The sequence below is a fragment of the Procambarus clarkii genome, chromosome 1 (genome assembly GCF_040958095.1).
Source record: "Procambarus clarkii isolate CNS0578487 chromosome 1, FALCON_Pclarkii_2.0, whole genome shotgun sequence".
NCBI lineage: Eukaryota > Metazoa > Arthropoda > Malacostraca > Decapoda > Cambaridae > Procambarus > Procambarus clarkii.
The window spans coordinates 35,162,604-35,187,244 of record NC_091150.1 but is presented as its reverse complement, the minus strand read 5'-3'; the positions used below and the strand labels follow the sequence as shown (position 1 = coordinate 35,187,244).

At 44.1% G+C, this 24,641-nt stretch overlaps 3 protein-coding genes across 7 annotated transcripts in view; all 3 read left to right on the top strand.

Annotated features, from left to right (window-relative positions):
* Positions 1-15,892, top strand: part of LOC123766717 (sodium/hydrogen exchanger 9B2) — a 31,882-nt gene extending 15,990 nt beyond the window's left edge. Inside the window, exons 6-14 of one of the 3 annotated variants that reach the window (XR_011229507.1) lie at positions 1,935-2,117; positions 2,542-2,717; positions 8,447-8,625; positions 9,867-9,950; positions 10,582-10,665; positions 10,934-11,098; positions 13,778-13,855; positions 14,457-14,786; positions 14,848-15,891. Coding sequence is in view for 2 of the 3 variants with exons in the window: in XM_069330532.1 (XP_069186633.1) it covers positions 1,935-2,117; positions 2,542-2,717; positions 8,447-8,625; positions 9,867-9,950; positions 10,582-10,665; positions 10,934-11,098; positions 13,778-13,855; positions 14,457-14,579 (1,072 nt within the window). In the remaining variant the exon portion in view is untranslated. Of the gene's footprint in view, positions 1-1,934; positions 2,118-2,541; positions 2,718-8,446; positions 8,626-9,866; positions 9,951-10,581; positions 10,666-10,933; positions 11,099-13,777; positions 13,856-14,456 lie in introns of all 3 variants that reach the window. The other 2 variants (XM_069330532.1, XM_045756050.2) reach the window with 2 other exon arrangements.
* On the top strand, positions 15,313-24,325 carry LOC138363014 (uncharacterized). Its single transcript, XM_069321749.1, has 3 exons — positions 15,313-15,514; positions 17,782-17,933; positions 22,499-24,325. The coding sequence occupies exons 1-3, from the start codon at positions 15,313-15,315 to the stop codon at positions 24,323-24,325; spliced, it is 2,181 nt and encodes a 726-aa protein (XP_069177850.1).
* Positions 17,504-24,641, top strand: part of LOC123766451 (sodium/hydrogen exchanger 9B2) — a 97,324-nt gene continuing 90,186 nt past the window's right edge. Inside the window, exon 1 of one of the 3 annotated variants that reach the window (XM_069330158.1) lies at positions 17,504-17,571. The gene's annotated coding sequence lies outside the window, so the exon portion shown is untranslated. Of the gene's footprint in view, positions 17,572-21,840; positions 22,108-24,641 lie in introns of those variants that run through there. The other 2 variants (XM_069330110.1, XM_069330046.1) reach the window with 2 other exon arrangements.

Here is a 24,641-nt window from a genome sequence, read left to right as displayed (position 1 = left end):
AAGCATTAAATGCATTTAAAACAAAAATGAAATTATCATAATAATTAAACCTGCAAAAATTTGTCACATTCAATAGGTCATCAAAATATAATTCATTATTATGAATTATATTTTTATGGCCTAATGAATGTGACGAATTTTTTTAAGCTTAATTATCATGATATTTACATTTTTAAATAGTATGTGCGCGCAGGAGCGAATATATTAAATAGGTCAACCCATGCTACATTTAAGAAAGTACATATGACGTCCATAAGTACAATATGTGCACAATCTTGGATATTAAACAATCACAAATGTACGCTTGTAATCTATTGTTAACACGCGTTTAGCAACACTTGCACGTATAATAAACTAGTTAGGGGGGGGGGAGGGGGAAGGGGAAACCCGGGGGTGTCCGGGTCTGTTTGTATGTCTGTCAGTCCCTCCCTCCCTTCCTCCCTTCCCATTCTCCTTACCTGCGATTCTCTCTCTCTCTCGTTTCCTTTAATTCTCTCTCTGTCTCTCACTTCCTCCCTTAGTCTCATTTTCCCTCTCAAATTCTCCTGTCCTCCCTTCCCCCCTCCAATCAATTCTGTCAATAGATGAATTCATTATTATTTAAACTAATTCAAAAGTCTATGGACACTGAACAGAACATTTAAAATTCACAGACTTTGTGAGGGTACTGGGCCTACCCGGACCTCCCCTACTGTGACACTCCCGATAACGTCATCCTGCAAAGTTCACTGAGGCGGTCCAGGCGTCTGGCCTCCTGTCTCAGGCAGATAGACACACATCCTGCCTATGATATAGATTAATTGGGTAAATGATTATTGCTAATCAGTGTTTAAACAACTCTAATACAGACATCCCGATACCATAATAACGAGGTAAATACACCGAAGAGTTAGAGGATTGGAAAGTAAAGCTCTTGTAACAGTTTCAAATGACTTAGAATAACTATATCTAAAAGAGAGGACGAATGTCTGTCTGTCGAGAGGAGGCCAGGCACTTGGGACTAGCCTCGCCCAACTTTGCAGGGTGAATTATGTGGGGTACACGGCAGACGTAGGCTAGTCGGGATCGGTCCTATTGGTCCTCTTAAGGGGGAAGGGAGCCCACTAGAGTTCCCCTTCTCAACTAAATCTGTGAAAGGTGGCTGACCGAGTCCCTAGATTTCTTCGTGGAAAGTGATGAAAAGGTTTAGGAAAAAGAGAAAGAGGGGTAGGAGAAGAAGAGGTGGTAAGGGTAGATGTGGAAGGGGCGGGGAAGGGAGAGGGGTAGCGGGAGAAAGATGATATGGGAAGAGGGAAAAGGGGAGATCAGGGGAAAGGAGTAGAGAAGAGGGGTGGAATGGGTGGTGGGGGTAGAGACAGACTATCCCCGGGCACCGCCGGGTTCCCCTCCTAGTGATATTATAACTAATACCTCGTCCGAGGTAACCATTGTAAATATAAACAATTCTTGATGATCCACTACAAGTACCTTTACAGCTATTGGATGGAAAGTTTGGATATTTAAGCTATGTGATGAAGGACAATTATCATAGCTGAAAAGGTCAGACACATTAATGTAAGTTCTGGGGAAATCAATTGGGGCAGTGTGGAGATTCGAACCCTTGACCTGGGTACTCCTGGCCGCGCTCCTTAACCGTAGGCCACAACATGGTAAAAGTTATACAACTTGGGATTCCACTGAAATCACAGGAGATTTGGAGGACCCAAATAACCAGACCAGGTTTTACATATACCCATGTCAATGGTTCGAACCCTCCTTGTTGCTCCAATTGATGTTCTCATTTATATACCACGTTACTGTGATTTCCTTGTGTATGACCGTAAGTTTTCTTACGACTGTATTACCAGCTCTCTGGTTTAGGTTACTATATACGGTCAAAGACTCGTCTCATGATTTTTATCATTATATTAAATACATTTTATCTTTTGTTTCAGAACTCTTCCTCTTATTATTATCTTAACACGTGCTGGATTAGGACTGGATGCTGTAGCCTTGAAGACTCTTAGCTTTACTGTACTGCGGCTGTCTCTCCTTCCTGTCTTAGTAGAATCAGCAACTACAAGTATCGCATCTAAGTTCTTCCTTGATCTTCCATGGGGTTGGAGTCTTATGCTCGGGTAAGCTTTTGTGGTTAATTATATTAATGTTTAGACATTTACGGTATAGTAGTAGTAGCAGTAGTAGGCATCCTTCAGTCTCGGAAGACTATGGAGTTGCGCCCTGACAGGGCGCAAAGCCTGGGTAGGTAGATATGGAGGAGAAGCTGTTACCTATGCAGCAACATGATACACTTCAACATAAACACACCTGCACACATGCTACACACCTGCTACACATACTCACCCTATCCTTACACCCCCTCATTCATCACACGGAGATGTAGAACGTCCCAGTGGCCTACGGCCGGGCGCGTGAACCCCCACCCTCACCTGGCTCAGGTGTCGCGCCTGGTCGTAGGCCCCATTTTCACTACCTGTCTGCTGTAAAGTTCTTGTATTGTGAAGTTATTGCATTGATTAGGTTGCATATATTGTGTTGCAGGTTCATCGTTGGAGCGGTGTCGCCGGCGGTGGTGGTTCCTGGGTTGTTAAAATTAAGCATGGAAGGTTATGGCGTGGAGAAGGGCATCCCAACTTTGGTCATCGCGGCAGCCAGTGTTGATAATGTCTTGGCCATATCTGGCGCAAGCATCATGTTGGGAGTAATATTTTCTGAAGGTTAGTTTCCTGTTACATTGTTTTGTTTCATTTTGTAACTAATACAAGTTACCTTTCTCTCTCCTCCCTCCCGCTTCTTATCTCTATCTCCCTCCTGCCTATTATCTCTCCTTCCCATTCTCTCTCTCTCTTGCTCAGAACATGCAACAAACACACTGTTAGCACAACATTATTTTTTACTCTTGTTGCTTTAATGTAATGTTGTTATGACATTTCAGTTCACACATTGTATGTGTAATGAACATCTAAAAATCTGTTGAAATATCTATATGGGAAAACCAAAACCACATTTCAGACCTCATACAGTTGTCACAATAGGAGGCAATTCTATTAGGCTCCCACTGGGGCATTGGGTCAACTCCACCAACAATAGTATCATTATCAGGTATCAAATATATAACAATAAGTACATAAAACAAACGTTTAAAACACGTACATGGTCATGTAGTTACATTTACGATTTTGTTTTGATTTGATTGTTGCATTAGATACTAACCTAAGTGAGCTACAGATAGTGTATGAATGGTGAGTTTATATGTAGTAGAGCACTTGGGGACCTTAGTGAAGCTGACAGGACCGATACAAAGAACATTTCGTTTGAAGATTGTTATAAACAAAAGATTCCTTACGACATGTGTTGGGATACATTACCGGCATACGTTCCTTGCTCGTCGTATATAGGCCAGATTAATGCTTGGCCAGCAGCAGGTGAAGCTGTCCACGTATAGAATATTTTAGGTGGTTGTTTGGGTTCATACATTTCTGATTAGGGAAACAGTTGCATTTTGTATGGAGTGGCAACTGGAGAGACTGGGATGGTACGGTTCTGGGGGGGGGGGGGTGACCGTTGTCTTCAACACTACATCACCGGTAGAGCCCAAGATAAGAAAATAGAGTAAAATAAAATATTAATTGTTAAAAACGGATAAGAATAGTTATTGATCAAATTGATTGAATCCTTAAGCTCTTCAGAACGTTTGTAGATGGTAGTAGTCCATATATATATATATATATATATATATATATATATATATATATATATATATATATATATATATATATATAAATATAAATATATAAATATATAAATATATAAATATATATAAATATATAAATAATATAAATATATATAAATATATATAAATATAAAATATATATAAATATAATATAAATATATATATAAATATATAAATATATATATATATAAATAAATATATAAATACGAGGAGGTCCTGGCTGCAAAAATCACTGACCTAAAGAGAATGCAGGACAGGATTGACAAGATTGATGCCCATGATGCTCTCTTTCTCCTTACAAGATGCCTGTCTCTCCCTAAGTTGACCTACTTTCTGAGATGTTCTCCATCCTACAGCAGCCCTAAGTTAAATGTGTATGACACCCTTCTGAGGTCCATGCTGGTGAAAGTCCTGAACCTGCCATTGGACGACTCTCAGTGGGAGCAAGCAACCCTTCCTGTAAGACTCGGCGGCCTTGGTGTCCGCACAGCCTCCCAAATTGCTCTACCAGCCTTCCTTTCCTCCTCTCATGCATCGCACGACCTCGTCAGAGATATTTTACCTGCAACCCTGAGAGATTCAGCAGGAATACACGATCCTGCTTTCACTGAATGTTCAAATCAGTGGAATGTTCTTGCAGCCCCAGAAACCATTATAGAGCCAACAAAACAACACAAACAGTCCGGCTGGGACCACCCTCTAGTGGAAAAAGTAGCTGATGCCATGCTAAGCGTCGCAACATCAGACAAGGAGAAAGCCCGCCTCAGAGCAGTTCGTGCCCCCCATGCAGGAGACTTCCTCCTGGCAGTACCCATGTCTGCAATGGGCACGCGCCTAGATCCAGAATCCCTTCGTGTAGCAGTGGCCCTCCGCCTTGGTGCCCCAATTCACACTGAATACAAGTGTATTTGCAACAGGGTGGAAGCAGACCAATACGGACTGCATGGGTTGCATTGCGGAAGCACAAAGGGCTGGCATGCAAGACACAACGAGGTCAATGACATCATCAAGAGAAGCCTCGTCTCAGCTGGGTGCCCAGCGGAGAGAGAACCTCGCATCCTAGGGGTCCAAAACCCGGATTTCCCAGCACTTCGCCCTGATGGCATCACCATATACTCATGGAAGGAGGGTAGACAGTTGGTGTGGGACTACACATGTGTATCCACCCTGGCTGACACCTATGTACACTTCGGAGCTGATCAAGCAGGTGGGGCGGCCAACCACAGGGAAACAGCAAAATCACTCAAGTACAGGCGACTGGAAGGTCAATACCTCTTTGTTCCCATAGCGTCTGAGACGCATGGCCCCTGGGGCAAGAGTGCCTTGGGATTTCTCAAGGAATTGGGGTCCAAGCTCATTGACGTCACCAGAGACCCAAGGGCTTCCAGTTTTTTATTTCAGCGTCTCAGTGTGGCGATCCAGAGGGGAAATGCTTGCTGCGTCCTCGGTTCCTGTCCAGAAGCGGAGGAGCTTCAAGAGATCCATAACCTTTAGGCATTTGTCTTGTATGTTTTGTAACCTTTAAATACACAATAAAGGAAAAAAAAAAAGGGAAGGGGGTGGTAGGAGAAAAGCACACAGAAACTGTATTGGAGGGAATACACATTCCCTCCAATGCGTTATGTGTGGTTTCCTCCGAGGCTATGGGTCCCCCTTCTTCCAGCCAGAGGTATAAATATATATATATATATATATATATATATATATATATATATATATATATTTATATATATATATATATATATATATATATATATATATATAACTGAAAACTCACACCCCAGAAGTGACTCGAGTTTTCAGTTGCATATTGTCCTGGGGACCATTCAGGCTTGTTCGCATTTGTGTTCCTCACGTGTGCCCCAAAGAATGAGGTGATTTGGTAAAATGCTATGCCCAAGATTACTATCCGAGTGCCGGCGGTGGGGTGGTTCAAATAGCCTCGGCTATCACCTCATTATGTCCGGTCGTGATGGTCAAGTGGATTAAGGCGTCTTGTACATACCAGTTGCGTGGCATCTGGGAGTATGGGTTCGAGTCACTTCTGGGGTGTGAGTTTTCAGTTGCATATTGTCCTGGGGACCATTCAGGCTTGTTCGCATATATATATATATATATATATATATATATATATATATATATATATATATATATATATATATATATAAATATATATATATATATATATATATATATATATATATATATATATATATATATATATATATATATATATATATATATATATATATATGCGAACAAGCCTGAATGGTCCCCAGGACTATATGCGAATGAAAACTCACACCCCAGAAGTGACTCGAACCCATACTCCCAGAAGCAACCCAAAACCACTCTAGACCACACTTGATCACGTGTGCCCCAAAGAATGAGGTGATTTGGTGAAATGCTATGCCCAAGATTACCATCCGAGTTGCCGTCGGGGAAGTGGCTCAAATAGCCTCGGCTATCACTTCCTTTGACGGCCGTGATGGTCAAGTGGATTAAGGCGCCCTGTAGTTACCAGTTGCGTTGCTTCTGGGAGTATGGGTTCGAGTCACTTCTGGGGTGTGAGTTTTCATTCATATATATATATATATATATATATATATATATATATATATATATATATATATATATATATATATATATATATCTTATATAGTATACATATATATATATATATATATATATCTTATATAGTATACATATATATATATATATATATATATATATATATATATATATATATATATATATATATATGTCGTACCTAGTAGCCAGAACTCACTTTTTGGCCTACTATGCATGGCCCGATTTGCCTAATAAGCCAAGTTTTCCTGAATTAATATATTTTTTCTAATTTTTTTCTTATTAAATGATAAAGCTACCCATTTCATTATGTATGAGGTCAATTTCTTTTTATTGGAGTTAAAATTAAAGTAGATATATGACCGAACCTAACCAACCCCACCTAACCTAACCTAACCTATCTTTATAGGTTAGGTTAGGCTAGGTAGCCGAAAAAGTAAGGTTAGGTTAGGTTAGGTAGGTTAGGTAGTCGAAAAACAATTAATTCATTAAAACTTGGCTTATTAGGCAAATTGGGCCTTGCATAGTAGGCTGAGAAGTGCGTTCTGGCTACTAGGTACGACATATATATATATATATATATATATATATATATATATATATATATATATATATGTCGTACCTAGTAGCCAGAATGCACCTCTCGGCCTAATATGCAAGGCCCGATTTGCCTAATAAGCCAAGTTTTCCTGAGTTAATATATTTTCTCTAATTTTTTTTTTATGAAATGATAAAGCTACCCATTTCATTATGTATGAGGTAAATTTTTTTTTATTGGAGTTAAAATTAACGTAGATATATGACCGAACCTAACCAACCCTACCTAACCTAACCTAACCTATCTTTATAGGTTAGGTTAGGTTAGGTAGCCAAAAAAGTTAGGTTAGGTTAGGTTAGGTAGGTTAGGTAGTCGAAAAACAATTAATTCATGAAAACTTGGCTTATTAAACAAATCGGGTCTTGCATAGTAGGCTGAGAAGTGCGTTCTGGCTACTAGGTACGACATATATATATATATATATATATATATATATATGTCGTACCTAGTAGCCAGAACGCACTTCTCAGCCTACTATGCAAGGCCCGATTTGCCTAATAAGCCAAGTTTTCCTGAATTAATATATTTTCTCTAATTTTTTTCTTATGAAAAGATAAAGCTACCTATTTCATTATGTATGAGGTCAATTTTTTGTTATTGGAGTTAAAATTAACGTAGATATATGACCGAACCTAACCAACCCTACCTAACCTAACCTAACCTATCTTTATTGGTTAGGTTAGGTTATGTAGCCGAAAAAGATAGGTTAGGTTAGGCTAGGTAGGTTAGGTAGTCGAAAAACAATTAATTCATGAAAACTTGGCTTATTAGGCAAATCGGGCATTGCATAGTAGGCTGAGAAGTGTGTTCTGGCTACTAGGTACGACATATATATATATATATATATATATATATATATATATATATATATATATATATATATATATATATATATATATATATATATGAATGAAAACTCACACCCCAGAAGTGACTCGAACCCATACTCCCAGAAGCAACGCAACTGGTAACTACAGGGCGCCTTAATCCGCTTGACCATCACGGCCGTCAAAAGGAAGTGATAGCCGAGGCTATTTGAGCCACTTCCCCGACGGCAACTCGGATGGTAATCTTGGGCATAGCATTTCACCAAATCACCTCATTCTTTGGGGCACACGTGAGGAACACAAATGCGAACAAGCCTGAATGGTCCCCAGGACTATATGCGAATGAAAACTCACACCCCAGAAGTGACTCGAACCCATTAAGGCGCCCTGTAGTTACCAGTTGCGTTGCTTCTGGGAGTATGGGTTCGAGTCACTTCTGGGGTGTGAGTTTTCATTCGCATATAGTCCTGGGGACCATTCAGGCTTGTTCGCATATATATATATATATATATATATATATATATATATATATATATATATATATATATATATATATATATATATATATATATATATATATATATATATATATATATATATATATATATATACCGTTGTCTTCAACAATCATATACTCATACATATATGAGTATATGATTGCAACTATAGTTTTTTAACAAACATGATACTGTATTGCAGGTTCTTTAGTTTGGACGATCCTGAAGAGTCCTGCTCAGATGTTTCTGGGCGTGATATATGGTATCGCGTGCGGGCTGTTGTGTTGGATCTTGCCGTATCATGAAAAGATGAATCGAGCAACATATAAATTTATCCTGGTCTTCTGTCTAGGTGCTCTGGGCGTGCTTGGCAGTCGGGAGGTAATATGTCTCATTATTCTTTGTGCGGTTCCAAATTTTTGCCTGTTTTACCACTCAATGCAATTATATATTGATTGCTGATAGCTAGTTTACCTGTTGCCATACTACTCTCAAAAATTCAGGGATATGCAAATATTCCTGAATTTTTCTTTTCTAAAATTTTTGTAAATTGTAAGTATGGCATACCAAATATAAGTGTATTTATTACAAATAATTTGTAACTAAACAAAGACCAAAAAATATTAACATAACAAAGTCAATAAATAATTGAACAAAATAACACGTTCAAATAAGATATTTTTAGTAGGCCTCACATCCGTTATTCACACTAAATTAATTATAAAAGTGCAGCATTAAGGTCTATAGCTGAAGTTATGATACCTTACCCATGTAAGTTATAAATGTCACCATTTATGATATAAAACATTCCAACTAAATTTCTTGCTGCTTTCTTGCCAGGAAAAAACTATTTTTTTTCTTAAATATATTTCAAGCTTACGTCTTCTGGAGAGATGTCTGCTTCTTTCCCAGTGACTGTGGAAACGGACTCTTGAGTATTGATCTAAATTTGGCACAACAAAAAAGTATATCAAATATGAGCTTAAATATATATATATATATATATCTTATGTCAGTCACAAGTCAGCATGCTGGTGACTACGGGTTTAGGTTAGGCTGTAATAAGCATTAACTAGCATGCAGTTGCCTGTAACTTAGGTTAGGTTTGATTAGGTTAGGTTATAACAAGCATAAACCAGCATGACTGCTGATATAAAATTTTACACATAGACACCCAACCCACTCATCTGAAAATTATAAGTGACGACGTTTCGGTCCGTCCCGGATCATTATCATGTCGTCACTTCTTTTATTTTCAGATGAATGGGTTAGTTTTTCATATTTCTAACCAATTTCTTGTGACTCACTGTTTGATCCAAACAATATTTCTTCAAGTTAATGTTTTGTATACTGTTTTGCAGTATAATATTTTTTTAGACACTGCTTGTTGCATATATGTGTTGCAGAATTGTTTGTATTATCTCTTTTTTTCAGACTTGCTTCTGGTATATACCTGTTTTAGACTGGCTTGTGCTATACACCTGTTTAAGATTTGATTGTGGTATATTCCTGTTTAAGACTTGCTTGTGGTATATTCCTGTTTTAAGACTTGTTTGTGGTATACACGTTATCAATTTGGCAATTTCCAGATTTGACATTTTATGAACGGCTTCACATTTCAGGTGGGGTTGGCAAGTGCAGGACCATTGTCAATACTGACTTTAGCCTTCGTTGCTGGGATGGGGTGGCGCAGACCAGGCTGTGAGGTAAGCCCACCTGAATGTTTAGACACCCCCTGTATCTACTGTAGATATAGGTTGTGGTAGATTATTGTTTTGGACAACCCCCCTCCCTGTACGTACTGTAGATATCGGATGTGGTAGATTATTGTTTGGACACCCCCTGTACGTGCTGTAGATATAGGATGTGGTAGTTTGGACACCCCCTGTACGTGCTGTAGATATAGGATGGGTAGATTATTGTTTGGACACCTCCTGTACGTACTGTAGATATAGGATGGGTAGATTATTGTTTGGACACCTCCTGTACGTACTGTAGATATAGGATGGGTAGATTATTGTTTGGACACCTCCTGTACGTACTGTAGATATAGGATGTGGTAGAATAAGTTAGGTTATAACGTAACCTAAGGCAGTTAGGTTATACCCACCTATAATCCACCATATATAACCTAATTGAAGCAGCGAGCAGCTGCTCTCGCATTCCTTTTGTTGCGAAATTTCAACCCATTCTCCTGTTTAGATGGTAGCTTGTAAAACCCTCCCAGTATTTATCATTAAGAATCCGGTAATTTTAATAATCTAAACCTTATTGATTGTAAGTCAATAAATAATATTATATATATATATATATTTTTTTTTGTGTGTGTGTGAGCAGGACCCTGAGGTCAGCGTCTACTACAGAATGGTGTGGAACGTCTTCGAGCCGATGCTCTATGCTTTAATTGGTGCAGAAATTGACGTAAGTTTACTTAATGTATTACTAGAATTTTCAAAAAATATGTTTGCAGTCCCTATGAGCGAAGTGGTTCTCTAAGACTCCATTGTGTCAAATTAGGTCTAGGAGATGTATCAAAGGATCTATAAGAGCTAGAGCAAGGGTCTATTAAAACTATATCACTGATTGTATTCTACTCACTAGGATTGCCTTTTACTAATTAAGATTGTATTAATTAATGTTGTATTTTTATAATTAAGATTGTTTTCTCATTAAGATTGTCTTCTCCCAGGTTGCATCAATAGACACCGGCACTGTTGGTTGGGGGCTGTTGACCTTGCTGCTAGGTCTGACCTTGAGAGTGACCACCTCCTTCCTTGTGGTAATGGGAGCCTCCTTTACCATATGGGAGCGACTCTTCATAGCCATCGCCTGGCTTCCTAAAGCTACTGTGCAGGTAAACGTGTTGTTCTTGTGATCTATTTGAGGATTATAGGTGGTATCCTAATTGCAGTGTTAGATTAGACAGATTGCATTGATTTGGCCAGGGCTGGTTGCATTGGTTAGACCAGGAGAGGATGTGTTGGTTAGACCAGGATAGAATGTGCTGGCTAGACCAGGGTAGGTTGCATTGGTTAGATCACAGCAAGCTGCACTGGTTAGATACAAGTGAGTAGAAGACAGAGTTAGAGCAAAAAACCGATGCCTGTTGAAAAACTGGGAACCATTCAAGTTGGACATGTATTGTGATGCTCAGCACGTTCAAGGCATTGATGAAATATCTGTGTCTATTAACCAGGAGTGTAGCTGGCAGAGTTGTTGTTGTTGTTGTTGATTAACCCTTACCGGCGTACCCGGTAAGGGTTAATCGCATAGCCCGGAAAGGTGAAACGCCAAGCCTAATCGCGAAATGAGTGAAGTCAATCTGATTGGTTGATACCTGGTTGATGGGGTTCTGGGAGTTCTTCTACTCCCCAAGCCCGGCCCGAGGCCAGGCTTGACTTGTGAGAGTTTGGTCCACCAGGCTGTTGCTTGGAGCGGCCCACAGGCCCACATACCCACCACAGCCCGGTTGGTCCGGCACTCCTTGGAGGAATAAATCTAGTTTCCTCTTGAAGATGTCCACGGTTGTTCCGACAATATTTCTTATGCTTGCTGGGAGGATGTTGAACAACCGTGGACCTCTGATGTTTATACAGTGTTCTCTGATTGTGCCTATGGCACCTCTGCTCTTCACTGGTTCTATTCTGCATTTTCTTCCATATCGTTCACTCCAGTACGTTGTTATTTTACTGTGTAGATTTGGCACTTGGCCCTCCAGTATCTTCCAGGTGTCTCTGTAAACTAATATGCCTCGCGGCAAAGAAACGCAGACAGGGAGATGATTGGGGAGCCCCAGGAGTCCCTCAGGGTGACGCACCAGCCCCGCCTCACACAGAGAACACGGGGTAGTAAAACCAAAAACTCGGTCCCCCAACTAAAACGAAAAAGTCATCCAATGCCCTCCGGCAGAGAAGAAGCCCACCACGCCTGAGGGCACACCAGGAGTTCACCAAGACCCACCAACCCCCAGGCACCTCTCGGCCAACCCGGCCCCCGAACACCGTCACCCCGCCGGGAAAACCAGCAGAGAACACGTCAAAAAAAAATCTGTCACCAATCCCCTGAGTGCGCTAGGCGTCGTACAACCGGACTGTTGAATAGGGATGCCAAACGGCAGTAGCAAAACCAAAACGCGAAAACAGAATGTGATCCGGCGGCTCCCAGGCGGAGGAGGTGTCCAGACGTCCGCTCGTCGTCAAGGTTGAACCAGGAGTCCCTAGCTGGACAGAGTGGCTACAGTCACGACCCTCAGTATCGAGAGGGCTTTAGCATAATATTGATCTGCTAATGGTTGATGCCCTAGTAGCCTAGGGTGGAATTCTTCCCCCTCTCATCTCCTTCCCCCTTCCCGCTCTCTCTATCGATCAACGAAGCTTGGTGTAGAAGAAGGAAGGAAATTGTCAGGAGAAAGCGCCAATCCATTAAGATTATTTAGCACTTGGAACGGGTCAGGATTTGGGATGGGACGAGGGGAAGGAATGGTGCCTATCCACTTGGACAGTCGGGGATTGAACGCCGACCTGCATGAAGGGAGACCGTCGCTCTACCTGTCCAGCTCAAGTGGTTGGGCAATTTGTGTTGAAGAATGAAACTCTGGAGGCGCTGGTTGGGCTCAGTGTTGAGGATAGGGTAGTATGACATCATGAGTTTATATTACAAGCCATTACAGGTAAAAGTATAATAGTTAGAATTATTAAAAAAAATTGCAGACATCAGTGTTTCATGTTTTATATTAAAGTAAAAAAAGAACAAAAATAATCCTGGGTCAGGATTGTCCAACTCAATAGTGCCGATTTCTACTTTAAAGTTTCGTTGTACGTCGCTATATATATACTATGGTCCTCATGATATAATATTCCAAGAATCCTCATGGCATTGTCACTGGCACAGTCTCAAGTGGCACTCGTTTCTTTGTTGCCAACCTAAACTCGACCATATTGGGCACTTACCCCACACGAATCAGGGGGCAATGTTGGGTGAGGCTTTCTCCAATTGTCGGGCATTCAACCTCTAGTAGACAATTTAATTTATATAGAGATATATAACTACAGTTTCTATTTTATAAATTCAAAATCAAAATTAAATGCTTTATTTATAGATATCTGTACATTTATAGTTGGGATAGTTTCACAAATTTAAAATAAATTATTTACTCTAAAAGAAAGTCATAATAATATTATAATGTGCATGTTTACTGTGTGCTCAAGATTTACATTTACATTTAGAAGCTACATTCATTAGTAATTAACAAATCATTACAGTTGTCAGATTCTTAGTCCAAAAAAATATGCTTAGAACATCATAATTCAAATCATTACTATATAGTTGCTGAACTAAACAGGTATACACATTAGGACTAAATCAAACTCTCATTTATTGTATAACGAAACTAACATTTGCCTTACCATTTTGAAAGTTGATATATACACTGAAAAAAACAGAGGGGTAGTTACACACTCATTATTTGATATATGTCTCAGTGTACTTAAGAGTCATGAAATAACGTAGTATTTTCCTTGCATGACGTCGACAGGCCGCGATAGGCTCTCAAGCTCTTGATTACGTCCGCGAACATCAGGGTGACGCCGTTGATGTCACCAGAGGACAACAGGTAAATACACCAAGATATATTTCATTTATTTTACAACAAAATACACAGTTTGTATTACGGTTTATTCCATTTCTCGTTGTGTATATACAGTGAGGATTTTAGTATTGTTGCCGCCAGTGGTGCTTAGTTTATTGGGTACTCCATACTCATCCTGTGAGCGGTAGCGAAAGAGGATTACAGAGGACACAAAAGGTTTAATCAGACCCCAAGCAGGTGTTTGTCTTTGTGTTTTAAAAAGCACCACACCACCTTATGATCACACACACACAGCAACAGCTTGTAACAGACGTCTTCCTCTGCGACTTCTGTGAATTACAATATATTATCATATAGTGAAGGTAAGTAAGTCATTTTGTTAATATTGAAACTAATTTTCAATATCATATATTACAGCCTTTACGGGATAACAGAAGAATTGCCGGTGATGATTTTAGTCTACATAACTTCATACATATGTCATTATGTATTAAATGTTAAATATGAATACACTGCAAGGATTTCAGATTGAAACTGATATTATTTACCATTTTCTTGCATCGAGGACCCCCCCCCTCCCTAGGTAGAACTAACCCCAAACAAAACCGTTGCGACTATTTTTCAGGTCGTGACCATAGCTGTGTTGTCCATACTAGCGACGGCGCCCATTGGAGCCGCCATCATCAAAATCACCGGCCCCAGATTCCTGGAGAAAAAGATCGTCGTGAATCCCGAGGCTAATGTGTAGGAACGGAGACGTTTATAGTGCCAGGAGGTCACAGGGGTAGAGTTATGGTGCCAGGAGGTCACAGGGGTAGAGTTATGGTGCCAGGAGGTCACAAGGGTAGAGTTATAGTGCCAGGAGGTCACAGGGGTAGAGTTATGGTGCCAGGAGGTCACAGGGGTAGAGTTATAGTGCCAGGAGGTCACAAGGGTAGAGTTATAGTGCCAGGAGGTCACAGGGGTAGAGTTAGGGGTGCCAGGAGATCACAGGGGTAGAGTTATGGTGCCAGGAGGTCACAAGGGTAGAGTTATGGTGCCAGGAGGTCACAGGGGTAGAGTTATGGTGCCAGGAGGTCACAGGGGTAGAGTTATGGTGCCAGGAGGTCACAAGGGTAGAGTTATGGTGCCAGGAGGTCACAGGGGTAGAGTTATAGTGCCAGGAGGTCACAAGGGTAGAGTTATAGTGCCAGGAGGTCACAAGGGTAGAGTTATAGTGCCAGGAGGTCACAGGGGTAGAGTTATAGTGCCAGGAGGTCACAGGGGTAGAGTTATGGTGCCAGGAGGTCACAAGGGTAAAGTTATGGTGCCAGGAGGTCACAAGGGTAGAGTTATGGTGCCAGGAGGTCACAGGGGTAGAGTTATAGTGCCAGGAGGTCACAGGGGTAGAGTTATAGTGCCAGGAGGTCACAAGGGTAGAGTTATGGTGCCAGGAGGTCACAGGGGTAGTTATAGTGCCAGGAGGTCACAAGGGTAGAGTTATGGTGCCAGGAGGTCACAAGGGTAGAGTTATAGTGCCAGGAGGTCACAGGGGTAGAGTTATGGTGCCAGGAGGTCACAAGGGTAGAGTTATAGTGCCAGGAGGTCGCAAGGGTAGAGTTATGGTGCCAGGAGGTCACAAGGGTAGAGTTATGGTGCCAGGAGGTCGCAAGGGTAGAGTTATGGTGCCAGGAGGTCACAAGGGTAGAGATATATTGCCAGGAAGTCACACAGGGAATTATTGTGATTGGTGTCAAAGGGAGTTATGGTGCTAGGTCACCACAGGAAGTTACGATGCCAGGAGGTCACAGAAGACGTTATGGTGCTAGGTCAGAGGGATCTATGGTGCTAAGAGTTCACAGAGGGAATTATGATTCTAGCTGTCAAAGGAAGTTATGGTGGCAGGAGGTCATAGAGAGAGTTATGGTGCTAGCAAATCACAGTGAGAGTTACGGTGATAGGAGGTCACAGGACAAGTCATGGTGACAGGTCACAGAAACATATAGTGCCGGGAGGGGGGTCACAGAGGGAGTTATAATGCCAGAAGGTCACAAAGTTATTCTATAGGCGAGGTTTCATTACAATTTTCATACGTATTGTGAAATATAAATATATATATATATATATATATATATATATATATATATATATATATATATATATATATATATATATATATATATATATATATGTCGTACCTAGTAGCCAGAACTCACTTCTCAGCCTACTATGCAAGGCCCGATTTGCCTAATAAGCCTAGTTTTCATGAATTAATGTTTTTTCGACTACCTAACCTACCTAACCTAACCTAACCTAACGTTTTCGGCTACCTAACCTAACCTAACCTATAAAGATAGGTTAGGTAAGGTTAGGTAGGGTTGGTTAGGTTCGGTCATATATCTACGTTAATTTTAACTCCAATAAAAAAAAATTGACCTCATACATAATGAAATGGGTAGCTTTATCATTTCATAAGAAAAAAATTAGAGAAAACATATTAATTTAGTAAAACTTGGCTTATTAGGCAAATCGGGCCTTGCATTGTAGGCTGAGAAGTGAGTTCTGGCTATTAGGTACGACATATATATATATATATATATATATATATATATATATATATATATACACATATACATATACATATATACAAGCACCGTCCCTGACCACTGGCCTCTTATAAGCACTAAAGATAATGGTGTTTGTATTCTGGGAGCTTTTTATTAAATAAATAAGTAAATCTTATCATAATTTTTTTCTTTTCAAACTATTTGTATTTGACTATTTTTTTATCTGTACTCAAAATAGATATTACACTCACAGTAGATATTACAACCACAGTAGATATTAAACCCTCGGTAGATATACCGAGATATAGATATATATCTCGGTATATATATATTTATGATATATATAAAACCTCGGTATAGCTATACAGCTACAGCTCTACGGCTCTACAGCTGTATAACTCTACAGCTCTGGAGATATACAGACCTACATCCCTGACGCTCTACAGTTCTACACCTCAACAGCTGTACAGCCTCCACAGGTCTAGAGCCTAACAGCACCAGAGTCCTACAGTTCCATACCTCTAGAGTGCTAGAGGTGTAGAGTACTACAGAGGCACCCTGAGAGAGCCACACTCGTCTCAAGAACTTAACATTCTTGACCTTCACGACACAAGAAGGTGCGTGACGTCACCAGGGAATATTGTCCTAGATAATAACTGAACAGGATTTGATTTTATGGAAAAAGTGTGGAGAGCCAGAGCTGTGTGGGGGTGACAGGGAGGTGTTGTGGGGGGTGACACGGAGGTGTTGTTGGGGGGGTGACACGGTGGTGTTGTTGGGGGGTGACACGGTGGTGTTGTGGGGGGGTGACACGGTGGTGTTGTTGGGGTGACAGAGGTGTTGTTGCAACAAGAGAGCAGTACATAGTAGAACAACATGAACATCATAACATCATGAACAATCACAGTTGCGGCGCCAGACAGGCGGCGCCAGACTATGGAAAAGTTACACCTGTGTAGAAGTTAACCAGGGGGACAGGTCAACAGTCACTGAGTCACGAGGTGGTCAGAGTTGACGCCGTCCTGATAGTCCACAGGGATTAATCCCTCCACATCATATGCAACCCCGCATGTTGAGCTGGGGAGCAGGAGATCGCGGCCAGGGACAGTAGAGTGGGAGAAGCCCCAGGAGGACGGTGTGGGTCGACGCCGGGAGAGACCGTCATCTCGAGGAAAACTGTGGAACACCATTGGTGTAAGTACGGCTCTCTTGAACTAAAGCACCCTATTCATTTATTCTCTGTCTCTGTTAGGGAATATAGTTAGGAAAGTGTCTATTTAATTGTTTCAAATTAAGTCATATAGTGTTAAGTGTCATTAAGTGTGTATTAATGGTTCCTTGTCTTTGTGATATTGGGCCTACTGTTCTCTTTGCCCTAGTGACCTTGTGTCCTTAATTATCCAGTACGCCTCCCCCGTCCGTCCCTTGTTGAGGTTTTAGTATTGGGTGTATCCCGCCTTATTCCTGTGTACTTTATAGTTCCCCAAGTGGTCAGGATTATTCCAGTGACAGGCCAGGATCCTCACACCATTGAATTGCCCTTTAAACCTGTCCTGGTAGGATTACACGATCTACAAGCTCTATGAATCTCACTCCGGTCCCCTGTCTGGTAACTCAGGGTGGTGGCAGCGTTACTTGGTAACTCATACGAAGGCCGTGGCAACTAATATTTCTACCTCACTCTCTCATTCACTCTCGCTCTCCCACACACTCTCCCTCAGTCTCTTTACGTTCTGCTCCTTCAGGTTGCCGACGCAGTTCTCAGTATATATTGATTTATTGTTTAGGTCCTCGTATGACGGCCGAGTGTTAACATCTTACAAGATCGGTAGAGCATCCGTTAGTACAATAGAAGCAGCGGAGTTAGTACCAGTTATTACATTGTTGGGGGTGACATGGTGGTGTTGTGGGGGGTGACACGGTGGTATTGTGGGGGTGACACGGTGGTGTTGTGGGGGTGACATGGTGGTGTTGTGGGGGGTGACACGGTGGTGTTGTGGGGGTGACACGGTGGTGTTGTGGGGGGTGACACGGTGGTGTTGTGGGGGGTGACACGGTGGTGTTGTGGGGGGTGACACGGTGGTGTTGTGGGGGGTGACACGGTGGTGTTGTGGGGGGTGACATGGTGGTATTGTGGGGGGTGACACGGTGGTGTTGTGGGGGGTGACACGGTGGTGTTGTGGGGGTGACACGGTGGTGTTGTGGGGGGTGACACGGTGGTGTTGTGGGGGTGACACGGTGGTGTTGTGGGGGGTGACACGGTGGTGTTGTGGGGGGTGACACGGTGGTGTTGTGGGGGGTGACACGGTGGTGTTGTGGGGGTGACACGGTGGTGTTGTGGGGGGTGACACGGTGGTGTTGTGGGGGGTGACATGGTGGTGTTGTGGGGGGTGACACGGTGGTGTTGTGGGGGTGACACGGTGGTGTTGTGGAGGGTGACACGGTGGTGTTGTGGGGGGTGACACGGTGGTGTTGTGGGGGTGACACGGTGGTGTTGTGGGGGGTGACACGGTGGTGTTGTGGGGGTGACACGGTGGTGTTGTGGGGGTGACACGGTGGTGTTGTGGGGGGTGACACGGTGGTGTTGTGGGGGGTGACACGGTGGTGTTGTGGGGGGTGACACGGTGGTGTTGTGGGGGTGACACGGTGGTGTTGTGGGGGGTGACACGGTGGTGTTGTGGGGGTGACATGGTGGTGTTGTGGGGGGTGACACGGTGGTGTTGTGGGGGGTGACACGGTGGTGTTGTGGGGGGTGACACGGTGGTGTTGTGGGGGGTGACACGGTGGTGTTGTGGGGGTGACATGGTGGTGTTGTGGAGGGTGACACGGTGGTGTTGTGGGGGTGACACGGTGGTGTTGTGGGGGGTGACACGGTGGTGTTGTGGGGGGTGACACGGTGGTGTTGTGGGGGGTGACACGGTGAGCTGGGAACCTAAACACCCAACTAACCCTAAACTACGCCTATCTATATACAAAATTTGAATATATAAGAACATTAATGTTTAATTTAAGAAAACATATTTTAAAAAAGTTGATTGTAATTGATGGATCCATGTCTGCGGTGAGCCTAGCCTGAGGACGGTCAACAGGGCACCTGGGAGTTAGGCAACTGTTGTGGTTTGTGCTTGGTAGAGGTCGGTAAGCTGGCCTTGGGGCGGCCTGGGTCACTGTTGTGTTCTCACTGTCTGGTACACCGTGTATGGTGCAAGACACATCACTGTCTGGTACACCGTGTATGGTGCAAGACACATCACTGTCTGGTACACCGTGTATGGTGCAAGACATATCACTGCCTGGTACACTGTGTGTGGTGCAAGACACATCACTGTCTGGTACACCGTGTATGGTGCAAGACATATCACTGCCTGGTACACTGTGTGTGGTGCAAGACACATCACTGCCTGGTACACCCTATGTGTGGTGTAAGACACATCACTGCCTGGTACACCATGTGTGTGGTGCAAGACATATCACTGCCTGGTACACTGTGTGTGGTGCAAGACACATCACTGCCTGGTACACTGTGTGTGTGGTGCAAGACACATCACTGCCTGGTACACCATGTGTGTGGTGCAAGACACATCACTGCCTGGTACACTGTGTGTGTGGTGCAAGACACATCACTGCCTGGTACACCGTGTGTGGTGCATGACACATCACTGCCTGGTACACCCTGTGTGTATGGTGCATGACACATCACTGCCTGGTACACTGTGTGTGGTGCAAGACACATCACTGCCTGGTACACCGTGTGTGGTGCATGACACATCACTGCCTGGTACACCGTGTGTGGTGCATGACACATCACTGCCTGGTACACCCTGTGTGTGGTGCATGACACATCACTGCCTGGTACACCGTGTGTGGTGCAAGACACATCACTGCCTGGTACACCCTGTGTGTGGTGCATGACACATCACTGCCTGGTACACCCTGTGTGTGGTGCATGACACATCACTGCCTGGTACACCCTGTGTGTGGTGCATGACACATCACTGCCTGGTACACCCTGTGTGTGGTGCATGACACATCACTGCCTGGTACACTGTGTGTGGTGCATGACACATCACTGCCTGGTACACCCTGTGTGTGGTGCATGACACACCACTGCCTGGTACACCCTGTGTGTGGTGCATGACACACCACTGCCTGGTACACCCTGTGTGTGGTGCATGACACATCACTGCCTGGTACACCCTGTGTGTGGTGCATGACACACCACTGCCTGGTGCACCCTGTGTGTATCGTGCATGACACAGCCATACAACACATTTCCTGACAATGACATACCGTATAAAGGACTCTGAAGTCCTATTTTTTGTCTTTCGGGAATACATTTTCTTTCTCTCATAATGTGTGTGTGTGCGTACTCACCTAGTTGTACTCACCTAGTTGTGTTTGCGGGGATTTGAGCTCTGGCTCTTTGGTCCCGCCTCTCAACCGTCAATCAACTGATGTACAGATTCCTGAGCCTACTGGGCTCTATCATATCTACATTTGAAACTGTGTATGGAGTTTACACATCACTTCCTAGTGCATTCCATTTGTTAACTACTCTCACACTGAAAACTGAAAAATCTTTCTAACGTCTCTGTGGCTCATCTGGGTACTAAGTTTCCACCTGTGTCCCCTTGTTCGTGTTCCACCCGTGCTAAAGAGTTTGTCTTTGTCCACCCTGTCAATTCCCCTAAGAATTTTGTAGGTGGTTATCATGTCTCCCCTTACTCCTCTGTTTTCCAGCGATGTGAGGTTCAGCTCCCTTAGCCTTTCCTCGTAGCTTATACCTCTCAGTTCCGGAACTAGTCTGGTGGCATACCTCTGAATCTTCTCTAACTTTGTCTTGTGTTTAACTAGGTATGGACTCCAGGCTGGAGCTGCATACTCCAGGATTGGTCTTACATAAGTGGTACACATGGTCCTGAACGATTCCTTACACAAGTTACTAAAGGTAGTTCTTATGTTGGCCAATTTAGCATATGCCGCTGATGATATCCTTTTGATGTGGGCCTCTGGGGACACGTTTGGTGTGATATCAATCCTTAGATCTGTCTCTGTATTTGACTCTTGCAGGATATCACCTCGTAGACATTGTGTTCAGCCTTCTGCTCCCTTCACCTAATTTCATTACTTTACACTTTCCTGAGTTGAACTTTGGGAGCCATTTTCTAGACCATTCCACCAGTTTGTCCAGGGCATCCTGTAGTCTCTATCTATCTTCATCTGTCTTGATTCTTCACACAATTTTTGCATCATAAGCAAACATTGAGAGGAATGAGTCTATACCCTCCGTAAGGTCGTTTACATATATTAGAAACAGGATGGGTCCAAGTACAGAGCCCTGTGGGACTCCACTGGTGACATCTCGCCAACTCTGATGTCTCCCCTCCTCTCTGAAGGGAGGGGCACTGACGGCGTGTGAGGCCCAAGTACCTCACCCCCACCAACACACACCACTACCTCAGTTCACCTGCTGGCATCTTAGTGACCCGCACAGCGCCCACTCCTTCACCACCACCACCACTGGAAGACTTGCTGGTCTCACAGTGAGGACGGTGATGGTGATGCGGTCACATTACGGCCGCTGATAGTGAGAAAGGTATGAAGGTGTCGCTGGCAACAACAAGACGTTCTTAGTGCAACAAATAACGAGAGGTTAATTTTGCCGCGCGTATAGTGAGATGCCGATAATGAGGATTACATGGAGACAACTGAAGGGCAAATTGTTGTGAGGTGAGTGATAGTGAAGGTGATATATAGATGGTGTTGAAGGTGAGAGAAGTTGAAGGTTGAAGGTGAGGGCTGGAGGTGAGGGCTGGAGGTGAGGGGTGAGGGCTGGAAGTGAGGGCTGGAAGTGAGGACTGGAAGTGAGGGCTGGAGGTGAGGGCTGGAAGTGAGGGGTGGAAGTGAGGGGTGGAAGTGAGGGCTGGAAGTGAGGACTGGAAGTGAGGGCTGGAAGTGAGGGCTGGAGGTGAGGGCTGGAAGTGAGGACTAGAAGTGAGGGCTGGAGTAGGCAGCAGTAGGCCTCGTGCAGTGACTCAACTCATAATTAGTTAACATGAAATATATACAACAATCGATTCGTGGTACAATTATCAATTTCATGATTGCATCGAAAATTTAGTTGCTTGGTGCTGACGGCGGCGGCGGCACGTCGTGGTGCAGCGGCTCGCGGGCCGAGCATCCTGGCAGGTGTCTTGTGGTCCACCTGTTGACTCAGACCCACAGTAATGGTCCACCTGTTGACCCAAACCCACACACTACTGGTCCACCTGTTGACTCAGACCCACACACTACTGGTCCACCTGTTGACTCAGACCCACACACTACTGGTCCACCTGTTGACTCAGACCCACACACTACTGGTCCACCTGTTGACTCAGACCCCCACACTACTGGTCCACCTGTTGACTCAGACCCACACACTACTGGTCCACCTGTTTACTCAGACCCACACACTATTGGTCCACCTGTTGACTCAGACCCACACACTACTGGTCCACCTGTTGACCCAGACCCACACACTACTGGTCCACCTGTTGACCCAGACCCACACACTACTGGTCCACCTGTTTACTCAGACCCACACACTACTGGTCCACCTGTTGACCCAGACCCACACACTACTGGTCCACCTGTTGACCCAGATCCACACACTACTGGTCCACCTGTTTACTCAGACCCACACACTACTGGTCCACCTGTTTACTCAGACCCACACACTACTGGTCCACCTGTTGACCCAGACCCACACACTACTGGTCCACCTGTTGACCCAGACCCCCACACTACTGGTCCACCTGTTGACTCAGACCCACACACTACTGGTCCACCTGTTGACTCAGACCCACACACTACTGGTCCACCTGTTGACCCAGACCCACACACTACTGGTCCACCTGTTGACTCAGACCCACACACTACTGGTCCACCTGTTGACCCAGACCCACACACTACTGGTCCACCTGTTGACCCAGACCCACACACTACTGGTCCACCTGTTGACCCAGACCCCCACACTACTGGTCCACCTGTTGACTCAGACCCACACACTACTGGTCCACCTGTTGACCCAGACCCACACACTACTGGTCCACCTGTTGACCCAGACCCACACACTACTGGTCCACCTGTTGACCCAGACCCACACACTACTGGTCCACCTGTTGACTCAGACCCACACACTACTGGTCCACCTGTTGACCCAGACCCACACACTACTGGTCCACCTGTTGACCCAGACCCACACACTACTGGTCCACCTGTTGAACCAGACCCACACACTACTGGTCCACCTGTTGACCCAGACCCACACACTACTGGTCCACCTGTTGAACCAGACCCACACACTACTGGTCCACCTGTTGAACCAGACCCACACACTACTGGTCCACCTGTTGACCCAGACCCACACACTACTGGTCCACCTGTTGAACCAGACCCACACACTACTGGTCCACCTGTTGACCCAGACCCACACACTACTGGTCCACCTGTTGAACCAGACCCACACACTACTGGTCCACCTGTTGAACCAGACCCACACACTACTGGTCCACCTGTTGAACCAGACCCACACACTACTGGTCCACCTGTTGACCCAGACCCACACACTACTGGTCCACCTGTTGACCCAGACCCACACACTACTGGTCCACCTGTTGAACCAGACCCACACACTACTGGTCCACCTGTTGACTCAGACCCACACACTACTGGTCCACCTGTTGACCCAGACCCACACACTACTGGTCCACCTGTTGACCCAGACCCACACACTACTGGTCCACCTGTTGACCCAGACCCACACACTACTGGTCCACCTGTTGACCCAGACCCACACACTACTGGTCCACCTGTTGACTCAGACCCACACACTACTGGTCCACCTGTTGACCCAGACCCACACACTACTGGTCCACCTGTTGACCCAGACCCACACCAACACTAAGAACGGACAAAAAACTAACATTTGTTTCTGCCGCAACAAAGATATACAGGTTACTGTTGACCTTTTTAAAGGGTGCAAACTGACCCATTAGGCTTCACGTCTCTCACCCCACCTGGGTCTCCGTGACGTAGTGGGTGTCGTGTAGGGTGTATAGTCTCCTACACTCACCAGAGCACCGTCTCCGCTCGGGGCCAGAGTAGTATAGGCCTTATATAATCTGGGCTGAACGCCTTTTATTTTTTTAATCATTATTTAGGCCTATTAACTTAGGCCTACTGCCATTGGGCGAGTGAAGGGTAAACACAGCCGGGCTCAG